This window comes from Rhinopithecus roxellana, chromosome 5, assembly GCF_007565055.1.
Source record: "Rhinopithecus roxellana isolate Shanxi Qingling chromosome 5, ASM756505v1, whole genome shotgun sequence".
Taxonomy (NCBI): Eukaryota; Metazoa; Chordata; class Mammalia; order Primates; family Cercopithecidae; genus Rhinopithecus; species Rhinopithecus roxellana.
The window spans coordinates 88,835,040-88,858,276 of NC_044553.1; the positions used below are offsets into that span (position 1 = coordinate 88,835,040).

Sequence of the window (23,237 nt, forward strand, 5' to 3'; positions counted from 1 at the left end):
ACAGGCTCCTGTTCACTTTGTTTTTCTGCCCCGGGCAGGTGACACAGAACACTGAGGTTGGGGAGGAACTTGGGGGTTCGGGGGTACAGAGCAAGAGGAGATAGACCCGAAACTGGAGAAGAGAACGCAGCCAGAAGAATGAGAATAAAAAGGAACCAAAAACAGAAGGTAAGGCGGGCTGAGGAGAAAAAAAACAGGCTGAAAAGACAGAAAATCATATAGGGTGAAACCCCAGTGCCAGCTCCTCAACGTCCCTGTGGGAGGACTTGGGTAGCAAGTGGGGCAGGGGGGTGTTGGGATGGTTCGGGGGGTGTGAGGTGAAGCTCAGCTGGACCACAGCAGGGGCTATTCGTTAGCCAATGGAAGGGTAACTAACAACTCCTCCAAGCCACCATCTGGCACACCCCACAGAGAAACAAGAAACCAACGAATGAAAAAACTAGAACAGGGATCTTAAAAAGTTTCAATGAAAGTGGTTCGTGATTTAAATGTCACAAAATTGCTACTACTTCCTGTGCATTTTAAAGATGATATACTCCATAGGAATAACCCCCATTACCTTATACCTAAAGGTGTTCTATGTAGGAAAGGCAAAACAGAAAGGACTCTTAGAGGGTCTGGCCCTCCCCGACCAGGTACATTACAGTGAGGATCCAGGGACATCATGGCTCTTAGCTACTTTGGGGGGCCGAGGGCTTTTGCATAAGGCAATGCTAGGTGATGCCATGTTTTTAGGTCTTATTTTTGGAAGCAATTAATTTATTATATTTAGTTTGAAAAGTAAACACAGGTAAGGTGGTTTTCTAACCCAGACCAAAAATGGTCACTAGGTAAGGTTTTAAAAAGTGGCCCATACATAATTCTTTTGTGTGACACATTTGTTGCCAGTGTTTTGGATGGGGTACTTAAGGTCTGAGTTTAGTATAATATAAACACACTGTAACTTATTCTTTTTAACAAAAATACTAAAAGTATCCTGAGATCATCTGTGGTAGGCAGAATGATGACAATGACACCCTCCAACACACAGAAAGACATCCAGATCCTAATCCTGGAGTCTGTGAATCTGTTAGATTACATGGGGAATTGCAGTTGCTAATCAGCTGACCTTGAAATAGGGAGATTATCCGGGATTAGCAGGGTGGGCCCACTGTAATATTAAGGGTCCTTAACAGCAGCAGAGGAGGCAGCTAGAGGGAGATGTGACTAGGAAGAAAGACACAGAGAGATGCAATGTTGATGGCGTTGAAGGCAGAAGGGGCACATATGAGCCAAGCAATGTGGGTGGCCTCTAAAAGCCAGAAAAAGCAAAAAAATGGATTCTCCGCAGAGCTTCCAGAAAGGAACGCAGCGCTGATGACATCCTGATCTTAGCCCAGTGAGATCCATTTCAGATCTCTGACCTCCAGAAATATAATAAATTTGTGTTTTTAAGCTGCTAAATCTGTAATTGGTTATAACAGTAGTAGAAAACTAACACAGTATCTAACTTCTACACAATAATGGTAGTCCTGAACACCAATTCCATTAATCTTTTTTTTTAAAGTAACAAAGGGATAGAAATGTCACTAAGGTGATGCTGAATTCTGTAAAGAGAGAATTTTCAAATCAACCAGACTGAAATTATGTGCCATTGCAGGATGGGAAGAAATAAGGCTAAGAGAATAGCAGTGGCTCCAAATTGTATGCTTTTGGGAACAAATTCTCTGCAATTTAATTAATTTAATGTTCTGTCACACTTTGGATTTAAAAAAAATTAACACACTATCAACAGCCCCAGCAAAATCTAGCCAGCTAGTCTTTAAGAGGAAAGGTATTGACAGCTTCCATATAATCTACCTGAAAAAACCCACCACTCAGGGTAAACTGTCATTTGCAAGGCCTTGCCTTTTCACAGACTGTTCAAAGACATTCATCCTAGTGGATCACACTTTTAAGTAAAACTGATGTATTCAGTAGCTGTGACTCCAATGAGAGAGGCATTAAAATCTCTGTAATGTCCATTAAAATTCCATAATACTTATATCAATATTCTTTTCTGCACAAAGCAAAGACAGAGTCTAGATGACCTCAATGAAAAAGACATGCTTAAAGTTCCAAAGCTAAGTGGAAAAACCAGTATTTTTAATTTGTAGCATTACTAAATCATACTAGCTTGAAAGCCAGAGAACAGGCATCATTTAAACAGTAATTGTAATAGCACTTAGAAAAGTCAAGAGCAGGGAGGGCCAGGCATGGCGGCTCCTGCCTGCAGTGCCATCTACTCAGAAGGCTGGCGTGGGAGGATCACTTGAGCCCAGAAGTTAAAGACCAGCCTGGGCAATACAGTGAGACGCCATCTCTTAAAAAATGTCAACAGTAGCACCAAATATTGAATCTGGTGAAAAAGGTTCACCCTCAATCCTGTCTCTAAGCGCCTGTGGTACGTGGTGTGTGGTGGAGGCTTAACGTGAAGAAAACAGATTCGACTCTGAGAATCATACTGCTTCTACAGTCGAAACAGAATCTGCCCACAGGTCTGAGAAAAACAGAGGTGAACAAAAGCTAAAGAAAGATTAAGATAAACTTAGTTATTAAAAAAAAAAATAAAGACAAATCCAGGCATTGCATGTGAGAATGAGCATGTGGCCATGAGACCAGGGAAGTCAGGAAAGTGGATTTGATAAACCAGTGATGTCAAATAGCACCTAGCAGGTGGGTAGAATGAGAAACACTGGCAGAACGCAGCAGCTTTCGAACAGCACAATTTCCAGGATTGGTTCAGAGCATGCATATCTGATAACAAAAATGCACAGAGCATTGCAGCTCTTAAGAGTCTTCCTAAACTATTGGTCCAAGCATGTTCCTTATCATACCTTTTCTTGTTTTAATTTTTTAAAAAGCTGTACCAGACACACAGAATATCATCCCATAAAAACCTTCCTTGGTTAGAAAAGTTGCTTTTCTTTCAATTAGTTGCCTTTCAAAACTATATTAACAAAACACAACAAAGATCAGAGTCAAAAAAAAGACATAATTTAAAAAACCTTATTTACCACCAAGATTAAGATTAAACATTATTAAGATTAAACATTATTCATGATTAAATGAATAATTAAATGATTAAATGAATGATTAAACATTCATTCAAGATTAAGATTAAACATTATTATTCACCAAGATTAAACATTATTCACACAGTTTCACAAAAAGCTACATGAATGTGGGAGGGAGCACTCAAGAGATGGACATAAGAACATGGAAAGGTGGTCAGTTTTCTCTGGAAAAAGCAAACCAGTGTTATGAAATGTGAGCACGTGAAAACACACAGATATACGGGGAAGGCCTGAGTCAGTGCACATCGCAGACACCCATACTCTTGCAAGAGCTCATTTTTGATCGTCCCACCTGCTGCTCAGCGAGCCTCTTCTGGATCTCTTGATCATCGCAGACGTCATAAACAACAGGCTTGGAAAGCTCAGACTCAATTCGAGCCAACCAGGTGCGAAGGTTGCTCATGTTTTTGTCCAACTGCTGAATAAAAGCAAAGGTCTCCTTCAACTTCTTCACCCTACACATATTTGCAGAAAAACAAAACAAACAAAAAGTGATGGAAATCAAAAGCCCAATACTTAGTGGTAGAATGTTCCAATAAGAGCATTGCAGGGTAAAAAAGAATCTATTTTGCTTTGATTTTATATCAGAACAACTCTCATGTCACCAGATACGAGTTCTCAGAGAATATGTGAAGCTTTGCAAGGCTGTTGCCTCTGTTGACTTTCGAAAGGACGGAGAGTTAATCCACCCATGAAAATGGAAGTCCTATCATTCCCAGAGTGAGATCCTCTGAGACCCAGTTCATCTTCCTGGGGCTCCAGAGGTGAGAAGATAGCCATTTTTTTCCTAAGTGAAAATAACCACTCCTGACTTCTGCCCAGTTTCTGCCATGGGTATGCCTGAGATTGCAGCAGCCGGTGATCTACCCTGGGAGATTAAAGATGTTACACGCCTGGTTCACTTGGTGGTATTTGGTCCACAAGGCCTCGCATGGGACCCTCCCCTTTGGGTAAGCAGAGAACATGTGCCAAGCCCTACCGCTTCAGTATGAGGGGTTCACCCAGTCGTATACATTGAACCAGCCCATGTGGGTAGATTATGGGGCATCTCTGCCTGTCAGAAAGGGAGGGGCAAAGGAAATCTGCATACAAGCGCAGTTCTAAATGGGATCTCCCTCGCCAGTCTGCCTCAGCTCCCATCCAGCCCAACTCGGCATGGAGCAGATTTGGAAGCACGCGCATGGCATGAGTACAACTTGGCGTACGCGTCCACATGCTGTCAAGGGGACGTGATGTAGCTGTTGAGGGAAAACAATCTTTTTCTGACACATATACTAAAATAAAATGCTCCAATAAACCGCTTTCCTTAAAGTCCTAAAGCAGAGTGAGTAGAGCCAGGATCTGTCCTGGCGTTCTGTGGGATGTGTAGTTAATCTCAGACACTTAAAAGTAATGGCTCCAATGGAAAGTTCCCACTGATCAATACTTACGTTGGGAGATGCTGTCAGAACTGCGCTCCATGGCTGGGAGCACTAGAGCGATAAAATGGGGATACCGACCCTAACTCTCAGGAAACACTGTGCTGCACGCCACCATCACCTCTTACTTGACTGAACAACCTCCTCTCAGCCCCCTAGACTTCCTGCCCACCTTTGGTTCTGTAGCCAAAGTGTAAGTAAGTTCCAGAAGGCAAGTCTGATCCATGCTCAAAGCTTTCAATAGTCCCTGCCCTGCCCTGAAAACCGGTTCAGCCCCTTGATCTCTGTACCTCAAGCATTCAGGGGCCACTCTGCCTCTAACCTTGCACTCTCTCAGACACCCACCAAGACAGGGAGTGCCATGGCCAGGCTGCAGCCGGCCAGTTTCCACCGCACACACAGCACCTCCCACAGTGCCTGGTGGGCAGGACGCTCTCCACAAATGCTTGCTGAATGGACAAATATGGACATTCCGCTAGAAGCTATGACTTAAGTGGGCCATGGAGTAGTCATATAAGTGTGGATTAAAAACAAAAATGTGTATCTTACAACTTACCAAGTCAATCCAAGGGACTGACTTCTAGCTCTATTACCAGCTACTTTTAAGATTTAGTGAAGGCCGGGCACGGTGGCTCACGGCTGTAATCCCAGCACTTTGGGAGGCCGAGGCGGGCAGATCACGAGGTCAGGAGATCGAGACCATCCTGGCTAACAAGGTGAAACCCTGTCTCTACTAAAAATACAAAAAATTAGCCGGGTGTGGTGGCGGGCACCTGTAGTCCCAGCTACTTGGGAGGCTGAGGCAGGAGAATGGCGTGAACCCAGGAGGCGGAGCTTGCAGTGAGCCGAGATTGCGCCACTGCACTCCAGCCTGGGCGACAGAGCGAGACTCCGTCTCAAAAAAAAAAAAAAGATTTAGTGAAAGTCCTTTCACCTCAGCCCCCTTATTTCTAGTACACCCTCAAAGCCGCTTAAGCTTCAGGGAGGTGGCAGCATTGGGTGAGGTGAAGGCCAGAACTCCGGAGGCAAGCAGACCTGGACCCAAGTTCCATTCTCCCATCTAAGAGCTCTGCACGCTGCAATGTACCTAACCGCTGACTCTCAGTTTCCTCACAATCTGCAAGATTACCCACCTTGCAGGTGGTGGTAAGATTGAAATAAGAGGCTTCATGTAAAGTCGTCTGCACAGAGTGGACGCTGGATCACATGACACTACAGTCATGCTTTATTTACATGGCACTGGACCTCACAAAGTTACTTCATCAGTGTTTTATTCTCAAGGGCAAGCTTGGAAGAAGGATGTGTGGTCTGGAGATGGAAGAGCACAGACTCTGTGGTTGGAGCCTGGGTTTGTGTCCTGGCCACGTTTAATGCCATCTATAAAATGGCGTTCACAGTGCTCGCTTCGGCAGCACATATACTAAAATTGGAACAATACAGAGAAGATTAGCATGGCCCCTGCGCAAGGATGACACGCAAATTCGTGAAGCGTTCCATATTTAAAAAAAAAAAAATGGTGTTCACAGTAGTACCTTCTTTCACTGGGTAGCTGAGGGGACTGAATGTGAAAGGCAGAATGCCTCGGAGATAAATGCCCGTTTTCCAAATTACATTCTTAACGCAAACACCACAAGGATACGTTCCCTTCAGAGCCACAGATGATTTATTAAAAAGGAAGTAATGGAATCCAGGACCAGGCCTGGATATAGCTGTAACCTAGATCCCACCTTCATTCCTATGGCTTCAGGGGTACACCCTCCTCACCCCAGTATCTTGCCACCTTGATTGCCCTGGTTCCAGAAAGAACACTCCAGACAACTACCAGGATAGCTGGGACCCCTGGCACCGTGGGACAAGGAGTGCTCCAGGCAGCTCCTGAAGGACTGCCCTCCTGGAAGGCTCTGCCGGAGAAGAGGCCCAGCCACGAGAGCTTCCCGCGGGTGGGGGAAGGGCTCAGGCTCGTGACCTCTGCACAGCCCTCCCGCCCTCCCCACTTCTCCCTCTGCCCAGAATGAAATCTCCCACGGCCTTCATCTAGCCCCTGACCCTATTCCACCCTAAGAATCCCAGCCTCTTTATTATTTTGAAAAGAAGAGGGCTAGAATCCAAGTATTTATTTATATATTTTTTTCTTTTTCCTTCTTTGTTTCCTCTCTTCTAACTTAAAAGCAATTAACACACCGAAGAATTCACGTGTTTAAATGAAGGGAGCTAACTAGCAACACAATTGCCTGGGTACAGACCCACAGGGCTGTGGTGATCCTGAACTGTTAACCGTGGGGTTAGGTGTGCGACACGCAGAGAGGGTATGGAGAAGGTGGGGGAATAATTTGCTTGGTTTCCCCAGGACTCTGGTATCCAAAATGGGGTGCTCAGGACAAACCAGTGGAGTGTAGGAATAAAATACGAGACTGTCTACTGTCATCCCATTCTTTTAAAATTTCTACGTGTATGTTTTAAAATGATAAACTTTATCATTAAAATGAAACATCTGTATCCCACGCTGATGGCCACATGTGCCAGGCCTGTTGTGCTTCGCGTTAGCAACTCATTTGCTTTGAGATACAGTCTCTATCACCTACGCTGGAGCGCAGTGGTGTGACCTGGGCTCACTGCAACCTCCGCCTCCCAGGTTCAAGGGATTCTCCTGCCTCAGACTCCTGAGTAGCTGGGATTACAGGCACCTGCCACCACGCTCAGCTAATTTTTGTATTTTTAGGAGAGACAGGGTTTCCCCATGTTGGCCAGGCTGGTCACCAACTCCTGACCTCAGGTGATCCAGCTGCCTCAGCTTCCCAAAGTACTGGGATTATAGGCATCATTTCCTCTTCATAACAATGCTAGGAGATAGGTAATATTATTATCCCTACTTGACAGATGAGGAAACTGAGGCACAGAGAGTAAAGAGCTCACGCAAGTCACATGGTCAATAGTGGAGGCAGGATTCTAACCTGGGCAGTCTGGTCTGGAGCTGCTGTTCCTAAGTACTACCCATCCTCTCACATAATCCTACACACACTAACATGCACATACTGTTGGTACAGGATCGTTTTGCTGCAGTCAGAGAGCATGACCAGAAGTCTGGACTCATAGCTCAGGATACACTGAGGGGTAGGAGCTGGTATAGTGGATGCTACAACCTGGGGCTCTTGGCAGGTGGCTGGGGAGGAGGCCAGAAGGCTCAATATATGTTGCCCATGTTTCCCCTCCCTGATTTTCTTTCAGTAATCACTTAGCCATGTGCCTTGTCTTGGATCCTGCACAGACCCTTGGATTCAGAGATAGCTGGAAGATAGGCCTTCTTCCCAGAGAGGTCATCACCTAATTCTGATGTAATGTTGACACTGTAATACAACATAGGAGTTGCTCAATAAATAGCTGTTGAAGGAGTAAATGATGTTCACTCATACCTTCCAATTTGTCTGATTTGTCTTCTTCATAAAAGAAGCGGCCAAGTTAGATTTTTAAAGAAAAGCTGTAAAGACCAGAGCACATCAGAGCCCTTTTCCCACAAAGCAGCGTGCTGCCAGCCTAGAAGCCACCCCTGCTCCTCGGCCCCGGCTTCACACAGGGCCAGGGAAGCGCTGACAGACACTCACATCACAGCATACTTAGTGCAAGTTAAAGAGGAGGGAAGGTGGGAGGGAAGGAAAAGAAGGTCACCAAGAAGTGACAAAGCACGCATCCAGCCAGGATTTAGCCGGTATGTGCCAAACTCCGTCCAGAGGCCTAACACCCCCAAATGCCTGGGAGTCTACATGTTGTTCTTCTGATCATCAGGTAATGACTGACCCTGGGACCATCAGGTACACTGCGGAGTGTGCATCGTTCTGTTCTGTGCAGACGCTGTAACCTAATGATCACCTGTCCCAGGCCAGGAAGCATTTGTCTTTTGCCAACCCAGGCGACTGACCTCCACATGTTAGGCCTTGTTAATACTGCTCTTGAAAAATTCGAAATCTCGAGTTAGTATCTGGAAATAAGAAAACCTGTTCAGAAACCAGACCGCTGGCACACAGAAGCAACCTCAACACTGCCTGACATCAACCACCTGCGAGCAGTTTGCTGCCGCGGCCCCCATCCCTGCACTTGCCCAGGTTTTGACCCGGTGCTCTGAACACTTCTCACACAGACATTTCGACAAATAACCTTTCTCCAGGAAAAAGCAGCATGATTTTCTGAATTAAATCCCAGTTCTGAGAATCAGAAAAGCAAAATTTTTAGGTACAAAAGTGAAGTTTTCCCCCTTCATAGGCTCTTTATTGGGAGACCTAAAGCAAAATGTTTTCTATGAAACCAAACAAAAGAATTATGCCTAAGAGCTAGTTTAAATTGCCAGAGTTCCTTTGCAGTAATTATGGGTAAAAATGCAGAAAACAATCAAGGCAAATAAAGTTTTTCTTTTAACTAGCGATGGATGAGAATATAACATTGATAAACACTGCTCTCCTTCCAAACAAACAAAATCAAGCCAGGTTAGCATCATTCTATATACCAAGCTAAGCCTTAACAATGTATGATGAAGGCTTTACATGTCAAATTTATACATATGGAATAATTTACCATTTAGTCCTATCCTCTATGTGCTCAGGAGTCTACAGTTAAATTATAAAAGCCCTAAATCAGCCTAAGTGAACAAAAAAATTCCTATGCCTAATTTAAAAAATACTAAGGAAACCTGAGATGGTTCAAGTATCTGAATTTGTACTGAAATAAACAGTCAAACCTGTGGGCAGCTGTCAGTTGCAAAAAACACTGTACAAATCCTGTACAATTGTATCTTTTCACATGACTAAACATCCTTATGGCAAAATAATGCATTACTCCAAGATCCTGAAGCCCTGATTTAGGGGCAGAGGCATTACAATACACGTCTGAGCTCATTGCCTCTTTGAAGCATTTTTGTCACCGGAGGACTTCCATTTTCCACACGGCATAATCACTCCTCTGCCCTGCTTGTCAGAGGCAGACTGCAGACACCACACGCATGCTGACGCTGGAAAGAACCCATCCCCCGATGGCTGAGCACAAACACTCCGCAGCCACCATCTCATCGGTGATTTCTATTGTAACCAAAGCGACACAGCCAGAGAGCAAGACACAAGGGACAGCACCCGGCGCCTCGGCCCTATGCAGAGCTGATGACGAAAACGGCACTTACTGTTGATGAGAAAAAATCATTCCTTATGTTTAAGCGAAAGCTCCAAGTTCCCGGCTGCACCTCCACCTCCCAGGGCCGAGGCAGCCCCTCCCCCTGGCCAGCGTGCCCTCTTCACTGGTTCAGCATCTTGTACAGAGGCGGACGCAGCCCTCTCCAAGGCTCCTTGTGAGCACGGCTGGCTCGCAGGCACAGGGCAATGCCAGCAGGAAGGAAGACACCTTCTCTCCTGCTAACTGCAATTTTTAATCTCAGTTTTCTCCCTTCCAATAAACAAATATCTCCAGCTCTTTCCTCACACACACAGTCTTTGTTCTGACGCTACAGGATTGCAACGCTGGGAGAAGAAAGTCACAGTGTTATCTTGGCTATGGGTTATTTATGAAGTGCTATAAACGGAGAGAAGAAACATTTAGATTTGGGGCAGGCAAAAGAGGATTTCTGTCCTCCACAAATTAAATTTCTCTGTTTCAGGTTTAAAAGAAACAGCAAAATCTGATGCCCCTGAGTCCAACAGGAATGCCTTCCTCTTGTCCTCTTGAAGAAGAAATTTCCCTGTGGGGTTTTCTGCTCTGTCCTTTTGGTCCTGAGCATCCTGGTTTAGGAGGGTCAGATAGTTCATTTAGTTTATCTGCTTTGTGCAAAAAAATTCTATTTTGCAGTATAAAGGGAATTCATTGCAGAGGAAGAAATTTTGTAATTTTCCTTGCTGGCTCCTCCCAGGGTTTACCATAACGTGTCTGAAAATTCCTCCTTATTCATACCCTCAGTTTCTCCGGACAATCCTGAGTGGCGGCACTTGGTTTGTGTCTAGTCTACCTCAGACTCATTCCCAGCCTTATTCTGAGACTCGATATCGTTTTTCAGGAGTCCCTAAAGCCCAACATTTAGTCATTATTGTATCCCTACCTTGAAACAGCAAACACGTGCTACACCAGTGGAATCAGAAGTGAAGACCTGGCAATAGTTCTCCCAAAATGCTGCATCTAACTCAGGCCCACGTGGTTGGCTGTTCCTGCAACCTGCTGAACACGAACCTCTGAGGCTCAGTACACTGGATCTGCCTGATGCCGGCCATCACGATACTTGCTCATTACCCCAGTGACGGCTACTTTCCTTGGGGGAGCTCCTCAACCCTCAAGGAAGGCATTTCTGCAGGGTCTGGGAACAGCGGCCACCCATTCTAGAGGCAGAAGGATCAGGCTGATGGGAAGGAAAATGGAAGTGAGGAGGCTCACATCTGGCTCTCCCTGTGCTAAAATAATCCCTAAATCCTTCCAGTCCCACTGGATCAGGCAACATGCTAAGACCAACGCAAGTCAACTTCGTGACTAGCAGCATTGTTTGGTCTTCCAGAAAACCTTGAGAAAATACAGATAAGAGGAGAGCAATGAAAAGCTTTATCAGTTTAAAAAGGCACACATATTTCTGCCCATTCTGCAAGGCATGGAAAACAATCTTAACACACAACTGCCACGGTCATAACTTCTGAGTTTAATGATAACATTTTAATTGCCACTATTATAAAATAGGTGAGCTTTTCAGGTTGGCAGGCAAAATTTAAAAGTTATGCTTGGTTTAAAAAGTTCCTTTGGATGGATTTGATATTTCTGATAGTGAGAGCAATTCAGTGTAAACAGGAAGGAGCTAATCTTTGAGGTCATACGGTACTAGGAAAGTCCCTCCTTGTCAGTGGCTTAATAAGGACGACAGGCTTTGCTAGTGGTGCTACCGTCAGAAATTCAGGAAAGAGAACATAAAATTGATGACATTTGTTCATGACATGTTATAAACATCTTCCATAATGAACATTTAGAAAGTACAGATAAGCAAAAAGAAAATTAAAATAACTTTCATTAAAATGATTCCAACCAAGAGAAAAACCAATGTAAACTTTCTCGGAGGGTATGCCTTTCCACTTCGCTGTCCAACCTGTATCAGGCACTGAACGCTTTCATCAGATTACTCACACATGCTGCTAGAAAGAGCCTTTAAAAAGAGTTCCTCACCCTGATCCCAAGTCTCTAAAAGGATTCACCAAGATGTGCAACCTGCCAGAGGGACTCACTGAAGACACAGCCCCACCTGTGTCTACAGAGCTCCGGTTCATATGACAAGCAGGGTTTTCGTTAAGGAAATGGGGAGGGAGTTCTGGAAAACAAAAGCAGATGAATTTTTACGGAGTTCAACTATTGGGTTTTTAAAAATAAGGGGAGGAATTGGTGAGATCAGGTGGCAGGTCAACTCCTTCTCTGGCCTCAGTCCCATTGAGGGGATGAGATCCAAGAACCGTCTTTTCAGAGCTTCAGACTGTGCTGGCTGTGAAGGTTAACCCTGCATCTTTTTGTCTGTCACCCAACAATTTGTATCTCAGCTGTTCTTAGGTAATCCAGATGCCTCCAAAACAGAGGATCACACATATTGGCAGTTCTGAAGGACACTTTCTTTAATTTAGTTGTCTGTCCTGCATTCAGAAGTTTTGCTGAATCACTTTTCAAAGACATTATCGAAGGCTGGGTGCGAGTGGCTCATGCCTGTCATTCCAGCACTTTGGGAGGCAGAGGTGGGAGGATCACTTGAGCCCAGGAGCTCAAGAGCAGCTTGGGCAATATGGTTGAAACCCCATTTCTACAAAAAACAAACAACAAAAACAAAAAATTATCTGGGCATAGTGGTGTGTGCTTGTAGTCCCAGCTACCTGGGAGGCTGAGGCAGGAGAATTGTTTGAGCCTGAGAGGTCGAGGCTGCAGTGAGCTGTGATTGTGCCACTGTATTCCAGCCTGGGTCATACAGCCAGACCTTGTCTCAAAAAAAAGAAGAAGAAGAAGAAGAAAAGAGGAAGGAGAGTGGCTAATAGGCACAGTTAAAAAAAAAAGTTTAAGTCTTCATTTAATTTGACAAATGAACATAGAATATTTCTTGTTGTCAACTTGGGTTCTACATAATTACGATCACCAAACATATATACAATCAGCATCAGGGAGTCTATGTAATGCTTTAAATGACCTCTGTTGAAATTATCTGCATGTTTCATAAGAGTGTAGATGTCACCATTGTGAGAAGCTGCCCAAGGGCCCATGAGAGCTTTTAAAAGCTCCCAGAGCAACTCTGAGGGACAGCCAGTCACGGGCCTCTTTATACCCACACCAGGGCCCATGTAATCTTATGTGCATGTTTCTAACCCGGGCAGAATTCCCACTGTCCTTGGCTAAATTACTGACCTTCTCTGAGCTGCAGTTTCCCTCTCTGTAAAATGAAGAATCACACTGACTTTGCAGTGTTGTTTTAAGAATTAAAATGAAATAATCTATGTGAGGAAACTGGCACTTAAAAAATAAGCAGTGTTGGTTTCCTCTCCTATCTATCCAACAATGGAGTCTACCACCCGAAATGATCAGAAATCTAATGTGGTTTTTAAGGAAGCCTATCCTAAATCCCATTTTTTCCTCTAGTGAATTAAACCTGATTTATTGAGGCCTTGGACTTCTGAAAACCGTTCTAAACCTTAGTTTTCTAAAACCATTCTAAATCTTAGTCTTCTAAAACCATTCTAAAGTTAGTTTTGTAGTTAAGATCTTGCAGTAATGAGGCCGGGTACCTACAAAGAATTGCCTTCCAATCTTTTTTTTTTTTTTTGAGACAGAGTCTTGCTCTGTCACCCAGGCTAGAGGGCAGTGGCGCGATCTTGGCTCACTGCAACCTCCGCCTCCCAGGTTCAAGTGATTCTCCTGCCTCAGCCTCCTGAGTAGCTGGGACTACAGGTGCGTGCCACCGTGCCCAGCTAGTTTTTGTAGTTTTGGTAGAGACGGGGTTTCACCATGTTCACCAGGCTGGTCTCAAACTCCTGACTGCAGGTAATCCACCTGCTTCGGCCTCCCAAAGTGCAGGGATTACAGGCGTGAGCCACTACGTCTGGCGAATCTTATTTTTAACAAGAGATGCGGTTCCCTGCCACAGGGCCAAAGCAGCAGAATACTGTGGGTAGGATGGAAGACGCTGCATGGTGTCCTGGATCCTGTGGGCAAATGAAGCCAGCAGGGCACCCTGCAGAGCAGGTTCTTGTCCCCACTGTTCAAATGTAAAGTTTGCAGCCTGTGCTTCCAACCGTTCCCTTCCTCTGTACAACGCCCAGGGGGAAGTCAGCATCAGGGATTCTATGTAAGGCTGATTCTATGTAAGGCTGATTATGACAGGTCCAAGTTTGTTGCCTCAACCCACAGATTCACCTGAACAATAAACTCAGCTAAGAGCTTCTTAGATTCTAGCTGTCTGTCTCAGCCTGGCCCTTGCTTTAAAATAAGAAAAATGATTCCCTCTCAAATTCCTCAGTGCTGAAGGGATTAGGCACTGAGCATGTACTGCTCATTTCAGTGTTTCAAATGAGAGGGTCTGGGCTGTCAGGGAGGTGAAACTGCCCGAGTTGAAATCCTGGTTATGTCACATGCTGGCTATGTAACTATGGGTAAGTTGCTTAGCTTCAGTCCTCAGTTTCCTTCTCAGTGTGTAAAATGGGACAATGGTATCTACTTTCCAGAATCACAGTGAAGTTTAAGTGAAATCATACACAAAAGGCATATTGCTAAGAACACAGGCAGCTGACAACATATTTGCTATTATTTCAACTCCTTTTCCCCCAGCTGTGCTTTCCAAAAAGATCAATAAAATTTTACCCACTGTTTTAACTCTTTCCCACCAAAAGGCTGGCTGAAGACAGGCAAAGAGTGAGCGAGGAAAGCAAACAGCCTGTTAAACTCCAAAGTGATATAAGCAGAGCATGAATGATTAAAAATGGACTGTCACTCTAACCTTCGAGAAACATTAGCTAGATCTTGATCCTGTATGACCCATGAATGGATGTGATGCCATCATACCCTCGACTAGTGCCAAGGGCTCGAGAAGACTTATGCTATAAAGGCAACCACAAAGACACAATTTATCCCACAGAAATGATCTTATTCTTAACAAATGCACTGAAACATTTATTCATTTCAACAAACATCTGATGCACTATTCTAAGGTCTGAGAACGAGGTAGTCCAGTTGCAGGCCTCACTGGGGAAAGACCTCTCATCACTAGAGGTCACCGACAGAATCATCTTCCATTCAACACACACATGACTTCAGAGTCTTCTCATGGAAAAGTAATTAAAACAACCACTCCATAAATGCTGGCTCACATGTGCTGTGCTGGCCCTATACCAAAGGCATGACATATATCCTCACAGCAGACAGCACCAGCGGCCTCTGATGTAAGCCAATTAGACCCATTTTACAGACTTAGAAACTGAGGCCTAGAAAGGTTAAATCACATACTCAAGTTTTCACAGTGAATAAGTGAGAAAGTCAGGAATGGTTCAAAACTTGTACTCTTAATTCTTACTTAGGTTTCCACCATGCATTTCTGTAGGTTTTTTCGCTTTCCCCCAATTGGCTGTGGAGAGATGTTGAATTTGGGCCAGTCTACGTTGCCAGCCAAATCCCCCTAATATTTGTCTTCAGCAAACCCTCCGCTGCTAAGGAACCAGGCATGACTCAGATATTTTTTCAGAAGGACAATACTTAGCTGAGATTTAAAGTCTTCTAAGATTTAGCCCCAGCCCATCTTTCTAGCTCAACTCCTACATTTGGGGCCAACGGGGCTTCTCTTCACTTCCTGAATGGCTTCGACACTGCTCTATTCTATATCTGTTTGCTCTCAACATATGTGTCTCTCTCTCTGCCACCAGTAACCACAATCCCTCATTCAGGACCATCTGGGAATGCAGCCCCTCTGTAAGGATCTTCCTGATCCCAGGAAGATGGGGTCTGAGCTCTCAAACCACTTGGTTTTACAGCTGCTCAGATACCTACTCCCACTAACGTAACTGACTCAACTTAATTAGCCCGGTGCCTCTGTTGACTGACTCAGGTTCACTTGTGGTTTCCAGTAAACAATGAGGTAAAGAAGATGCCAAATTATTAACAGTATCTTACTTTCATCACCCCCCAATTCTTTATTCACCTTACAGGTTCTCCTGTATATTCCTAATTCTATGTGTTGTTCAAAACATCTGAGTATACTGCTATGGAAAGGACCTGGGTGGCCAGTGGAAGCACAGCTGCACAAGCAGTCCCAAGGCCAAGTGACTGTTCTCCGTATGCCAGGTGGCCACTGAATAAACATCCACTTGGGGTTTGTCTTTAGAGAGGGAATTTGAAGACATTTAAGAACTTTGGGCATCACCATCATTTTGGGGGGAGAGATAAAATTATCAGCACTATTTCTGATAAGATTGCACTGGCCAACATAGCTTTGATTTGTGGCCCTTTGATTTAGGACTTGGCTGTGTCCAAATCCACATCCTAGGACAAGACACCCATGGGAGACCTGGCACTCTGAGCCAACGCACTTAGAGTAGACTCCTGCCCCTGCCTTGAGTGCGGGTGGCGGGGCAGTCATGGGCTCCCAGCCTCCAGAAACCAGGCCTGTGCCCTCACCTGCCTGATTTGCCATACTGAGGCAGGACCAACAGGCATGGCTCCGCTGTGGGGACACATAAAGGCTAACACAGAGTCAGAATTTCTAAACAACACCCCCTCCCAAGGATCCCTTTCCAAATAAGTTTCCAACCCTTATTTAAAACTAATGCATGTGAAGTTGTAAGCGAAAGAAAAAATATTAAGGTGGTATATACTAGCATATAGTTTTTTTTATAACATGGAAAGAATTTCCACTCATTTTAATCAAACTTTGCCTTAATCTGTAAACTTTCAAAATTGCTGGATCATCTTAGAGGCAGGCTGGGCTCAGTTTACTAGATCTGTAAAGTAATTACTGTTCCTGGAGAGTAAGAATCATTTGTAGCCCATCTCTTACCTTGATCCGATGACATCAAAAAGATGTTGCCAACGATCGTTAATTTTGTTGAGCTTGTCATCGATCTCAGCTGCTCTCGATTTGTTGCTGGCCTTGATCAGCTGGTCACCCATCTGCTTTAACTGTAACTTGTTTTCACTAAACAAGTTTATTTCTTCCATGCAGTCCTGGCAAAGGCACCAAAACATAAAGCCTGGGTAATTACCCCAAATTCATTTCTTCTCCAGCCAAAAACATACAGAGAGTTGCCTCTTGAAATTAAAAAAAAAAAAAAAAAAAATTGGCCAGGTATAGTGGCTCATACCAATAATCCCAGCAGTTTGGGAGGTCAAGGCAAGAGGATCACTCGAGTCCAGGAGTTCAAGACTAGCCTGTGCAACATAGCAAGACCCCACTTCTGAAAAAACTAGCCAGGTATGCTGGCACATGTCTGCAGTCCCAGCTACTCGGGTGGCTGAGGTGGGAGCACAGTGAGACACTGTCTCAAAACCTCATACCTTCTAATGAAGCTAACTTTTCAGTGAGTAGCTAAAAAGTCAGGCAACAAGCATCAGGCAAACGCAAACTACGTAAGGCAATAATTACTTTGTTTTTAACAGTTACCTATTTCAAAAGCTCTCTGTTTCCTCTCACAGATTTCTTTTAACCTACTTGGGAACTGAGGACAACTGAGCATAACTAATTAGGCTGCTATGGTTTACAGTTTTCTAGAGGGTTGACTGAGTGGTGTTTTGGGTGACTGCAGCAAGAATGTTATTACTTTTCCCTGCAGAGATCAGTGACCATTTCAAAATTATGAGCCTCACTGCTTTTGGCCTCTCCCCTTTGGCAAGGGGAGCTGCTGCTGCTGCTTTTTTTTTTTTTTTTTTTTGAGATGGAATTTTTACTCTGTTGCCCAGGCTGGTGTGCAATGGCACCATCTCGGCTCACTGCAACCTCCACCTCCCAGGTTCAAGCAATCCTCCTGCCTCAGCCACCCAAGTAGCTGGGATTACAGGCGCCCACCACCACACCAGGCTAATTTTTGTATTTTTAGTAGAGATGAGGTTTCACCATGTCAGCCAAGCTGGTCTCGAACTCTTAACCTCAGGTGATCCACCTGCCTCGGCCTCCCAAAGTGCTAGGATTACAGGAATGAGCCACCGCGCCTGGCCAACGGGAGCTTCTTAATAACAACTAGAGAAACTCTAACTCACTTGGGGTATCAGCTGATGGGTAAGCCCCTTCCCTGGCCAAACTTCCTAATGGAGAGAAAGCAACTCCCCTCAGTACCATGCCCACTGACAATGGTCTCACACTCCCATCTCTCCGGAACCTTCTCTCTTCCAACTGCTCTCTCAAAAGGATCAAAAATAGTGAAGTCCCTTCAAATTTCTAAAATTTATGCTACTGGAAGCACCCATAACCCTGCACCTGTTTGGGCCTAGGAGTGAGGAGGGCCGACAATTTCACGGTAGTCAGAACTACATCCACCTGGGTATCCTCCCGTACCTTCTGTAACTTTTCAATCATTTCTTCAATACTAATGTCCGCTGTCTGTAGAACTTTGTTTTCCATCTGCACCAGCCAGGCACACAACTCTTTATTTTTTTCATTGAATACAATCCATGTATTGAGTCTGTCTTCAATCTCCTGTTTACGTATAGCCACCTGCAAATGAAAATACATTTGGCAGCTGAGTATAGCCAGGAAGGAAAGCACCCCCTTCTCTCCCTCACATCAAAAAGACTGAGTTTCATTCATTTTAATCAGTAGCTCTCTACACTCACCCTTGTCTGGTTTTGCCTCTTAAAAACCTAGGGTTTCGCATCAACAGAAGTTTCTTACACCTGTGATAAATGCCATAAAAAATAACAAATACTGTACCTGAAATGTAGCTGATTGGAAGGACTGTTTTACCCAATACTCGTGTGTTACTATCAAGTTATATTAAAAATTAAAAACAGGGGCTGGGCGCAGTGGCTCAAGCCTATAATCCCAGCACTTTGGGAGGCCGAGACAGGTGGATCACGAGGTCAGGAGATCGAGACCATCCTGGCTAACACGGTGAAACCCCGTCTCTACTAAAAAATACAAAAAACTAGCCGGGCGTGGTGGTGGGCGCCTGTAGTCCCAGCTGCTCGGGAGGCTGAGGCAGGAGAATGGCGTGAACCCGGGAGGCAGAGCTTGCAGTGAGCCGAGATCCGGCCACTGCACTCCAGCCTGGGCGGCAGAGCGAGACTCCGTCTCAAAAAAAAAAAAAAAAAAAAAAAAAACGGAAAGGCTAGATGAAGATATAACCCAAATCCTTGCCATTTTAACAACAAATCAAATCCTTATACCAACAGAAGGACAATGTCCTATTTAAAAACTATTAATCCAGATAGAATGTAAATCAAACATTTATAATGCAAATGGACCAGGAAAACTACAGCCATTTAAATGTCCTATTGTTATGCTTCAAACCAAAGTAAAACCAAAAACAATGTACATCACTCATTTAACCCACTTTCCTGCTAAGCACTGGATTTTGGATGGAAACCATGGATATATCGCCAACAGCTGGTCTGCAGCAAGCAGGCTGACCCCAAAATACCCAATGCCCCATTACGCATAAGTAGCCCCTAAACTGACATCAGCTAAGGGTCCTCCTCCTTAAAGGTTTAAATTTCACTAAATATAAATTTAAACAATGCAAATCAGCCTTACTAGATGTACAAAAGTATTCCCAGGTTTTAAGAATCTTCAGAATCTTAGAGTTAAAAGGGGGTGGCTATTTGGTAAAGTTTTGACACCACACTATATGGACCAGGAAACCAAGGTTGAATTCTCTGAGATTTTCCTGCTGTGTATAAAGAAACCTCTGCTCTTTTCGGAGGAGAAAATACTGAATGCTTATATATCCTACCCAGCCAAACGTGTTAAAAAGGCTTGAAAAACTATCCTAGAAGAACAAGTGTTGTGTTTCCATTCCTCAGGGCATCTGTTTATCTTTTAAAAATTCTGGCATTTTGCACAGGGTCATCCTGATTGATTTCATAATAGTAACAATTAGGAACATCTGGGCCCCAGTCTTCCTGTCTACCTTAACTTTCAGAACACTTTTCATATATTCTAAATATTTTCTTTTATATAAAATTTGAAAAGTTCTAAAAGAACATTTAAAATTAGGGTACATTGTGAATATTAAATACTAAAATCAAGAAGGAGAACGTGTCTGAATTTCAACTTTTTAAATACATCTCTTAATTCACAAAAATGAGATTAAGGAATTTATTTTCGCTAGAATTCTATGTTCTTAAAACAAAGATCTTTAAGACTATTTGAATCCCTTAATTCAATCCTGATCCTGTCACAAGCCTATACCATATAATACTCTATTAACACAATCCCATTCTCAATAAGTCAAAGTGATCCATTGAGACAACACAGCAGTTGATCACTTCTCTTAGAGAATTTTAGAAACCAGCTACTTGAAATAAACATCAGATTGCCTGTGAATGCAGAGTACTCATATGAAATGCTCCCATGCTTGCTGGGCATTAAGTAAGACTCCTGCTGTTAGGCCCAGAAGAGACTCCCCAGTAAAGGACCTCTTCACTGGGTCCTGCTTCTGATACACTGATTAAGACTTGCCACCTACACAAGCCAGAGAGCGGTCTACACATCTGATCAGAATTGCAATTTGTCTCCACCTAAAGTGACTTTTAAAAAAGCTCATTAAAAGCGTGCAAAGTTCTAGCATTTAGCGCTGGAGAAACAAAAGGGTCAAATCTGTTAAACCATGTTGCTGCCTTCTAAAGGAGCAGCGGCCAGGCCAAGGGTCCCACTGAAAAGGGGCTCCGGTTCCATGAAATTAAGCTCCTTTCTACTTTGTCTGGTCTTCAGAGACATTTCAATCCACTCCCAAACAGCCGTGCCCTGCAGTGAGCTGACTTACCCTTAAGCAGAGGTCCTCCCATTGTCTGTGCAAATGCTCTATTTGCTCCTTCAAAACCATCACGTCTTCCACGAGAACGTGCCGGGTTAAGTCTGCCTTCATAGTTTGAAGTTCTTTCAAGTTCTGAGTCCAGCTAGCCAAAGACTGTTCTAGTTCCTGCATTTAATCACAAGAAGGGGGTAAAAAGCCTTCAACTCAAGCGGCTGTTGTTTCCAAACCTGTAGGCTAATCCTTTGATTAGACTCTGGGGGAGGGGAGGCCAGGAGAGGGGGAGGGACCTTCTGAATGGGAAACAGCCCAAGGCGAGCGCCTGCAGTTGTGGTTGGCCAGTTCTCCACCACCTTCTTCTCAAAGGAAAACTCTTTTCTACCTTTATTTTCATTTCCTCAGGTAGCTCTGATTTCGACAGAATTTATTCTATTTTAAAGTCATGTAGGTCTTTATTCAGAGGAAAGTGTATTTGGAATCTAATAATCTTGACATACACACACACGCACACATACAATTTTTAATCCTGAAACTACATTTCAGATAGATTTAAAATGTGATTTTCCATTAAAAAAAAAACCTCTAAGAAATGCATTGCTGCTATTGTGGCAATCATGTAACAGCAATGACTTATGTTCAAAGGGAATTATTTTTGGCTAACTTTTGAAACTAATGAGTAAGTATAATGGAAGACAGAAATAAACTTTTCTAATAATTGGCAAAGATTAGTTAGCAGATAATTTTCTGATCATGGAAACACCTATCTTTTAAAATGCAGCAATGGCTGGGCTCAGTGGCTCACACCTGTAATCCCAGCACTTTGGAAGCCCGAGGCAGGCAGATCACCTGAGGTCAAGAGCTTGAGACCAGCCTGGCCAACATGATGAAACCCGTCTCTACTAAAAACACAAAAATTAGCTGGGCGTGGTGGCATGTAATCCTAGCTACTCGGGAGGCTGAGGCAGGAGAATCGCTTGAATCCAGGAGGCGGAGGTTGCAGTGAGCCAGGATCACTCCACTGCACTCCAGCCTGGCTGACAGAGTGAGATTCCACCTCCAAAAAAAAAAAAAAAAAAAGAAGCAGCAGCAGCACTGTCATTGTCAAATTGAAACTTTGAAATCTAGGATTTACTCAAGAGATTTACTTTCACAGCAGGGAAGGTAAAAGGAAACAGACAAAACACTTGAGTCCACCAGGTTTTTATTGTGCTTACAATTCTTCATGACTTGGCACATTTTAAGGGTCTCCAGTTCTATCCGTTAACTGAAACCTGAAATAAGATACTATGCCTTTTTAACTTTTATTATTTTTTTTTTAGAGACAGGGTCTCACCCTGTTGCCCAGGCTAGAGTACGGTGGCACGATCATGGCTTACTGCAGCTTTGACTGACCTCTTGGGCTCAAGTGATCCTCATGCTTCAGCCTGCAGAGTAGCTGAGACTATAGGCATGCACCACCACACATGACTAATTTTTAAATTTTTTTGTAGAGATGGAAGTCTCATCATTTTGCCCAGGCTGGTCTCAAACTCCCCAGCTCAAGTGATCCTCTTGCCTCAGCCCCCTGAAGTGCTGGGATGACAAGGGCAAGCCACCATGCCCTGCTGATACTATGCCTAAAATCAGGGATAAGTTTGAAGGGCCCTAACAGTATGTTAATTCTGATTGATTTTCAGAGTTCTAAAAGCTACATTGGCATGATTTCGTAACTTACCAACAACAATTTATGTTTAATAAAGTGGCCCAGAGAATTCTTTTAAAGGTTACATGTAGAATGAGGAATTAACACCTTTCTCAGAAGCTAAATCATTAGGTATTTAACATTTGTATTACCTGCTTTTGGTCTCACAATTGGTTCCAGTAAAGTAGATGACAGCGGATTCCACAGTGGAAGGCTTTGGAAAGCTATATAACATAAAGGGGGCCACCTGCCAGCCAAGGTGTACCACTTACTGACTTGAAATTGGAGATCTGGAAACCGCTGAGCTTCAGACAGAGTTTCCCAGTCAGGTGGCAGGAAGCTCAGCCTGTCCAGTGCCCTGCTCAGAGGTGCTGGCTCGGCCGCCAAGTTATGCCCAGCCAGGTTTCAATCAGTATGGTTTGAATACTTATAATATTGACAATCAGAAAGTGTACAGTCACTGGATAAGGTTGAGACTCCTGTTCTACTCTCATTGCCCTGCGCTTTTCCCCTCTAACACTCACCATGTTCACAGACACAGACACACAGACACACACACACCCCTGTGCATACAGTGTGGCTATCTGGTGAACAGGTCCCTCTGGCAGACTGGACCATTAGCTCCACACATGGCAGGGACCATGACAACACTGCTCACTAATGCAGTGCCCAGAACCTGCCATGGTGCTGCTGCACAGCAAGTTTTCAGATACCAAAATGTATGGCTGAAAGGAAAGCAATTTGGCAGTATGTCTTGAGAGCTTTAAAATGTTCATAAACACTACATGAAAAAAGTAGGGAGTCAAACAGTATATAGAATGAGGTCTCTTGCGGAAGTTTACTATAGCTGACGTTCAGTTTGTATAAAAATGTCAACAATCATGCCTGTCTTTAAATTAAATTGCCCCAGATTTGCAACCAAACTGTCAAGAGAGAAATCAGATAAGTTTCCACCATTTTCATTCAACCAGATAAATTATCTATACCACAAGAATATCTGGAAATTTCCAATTTTTTATGTAACATGGGATGTAAAACTTCAAGTTGTTTGGCTACAAAAAGCGGTGTGTTGCAGAGGATTTGACTAGACTCTGCAGTATCAGGACAGCATTTAGGCCTTGCC

The 23,237-nt window shown here is 43.9% G+C and overlaps 1 protein-coding gene and 1 non-coding gene across 15 annotated transcripts in view; one reads left to right on the plus strand and one right to left on the minus strand.

Moving 5' to 3' along the window:
* SYNE2 (spectrin repeat containing nuclear envelope protein 2) overlaps positions 1-23,237 on the minus strand; it is a 392,481-nt gene that overhangs the window by 21,210 nt on the left and 348,034 nt on the right. For all 14 annotated transcript variants that reach the window (XM_030929921.1, XM_030929916.1, XM_030929913.1 and 11 more), the window contains 4 exons: positions 20,446-20,601; positions 18,018-18,176; positions 16,527-16,693; positions 3,388-3,550 (listed from right to left, as the gene is read on the minus strand). In XM_030929921.1, coding sequence (XP_030785781.1) covers positions 3,388-3,550; positions 16,527-16,693; positions 18,018-18,176; positions 20,446-20,601 — 645 coding nt within the window. The remainder of the gene's footprint in view (positions 1-3,387; positions 3,551-16,526; positions 16,694-18,017; positions 18,177-20,445; positions 20,602-23,237) is intronic.
* On the plus strand, positions 5,910-6,016 carry LOC115897763. Its single transcript, XR_004057559.1, has one exon. It is a non-coding gene; the product is annotated as a U6 spliceosomal RNA (small nuclear RNA).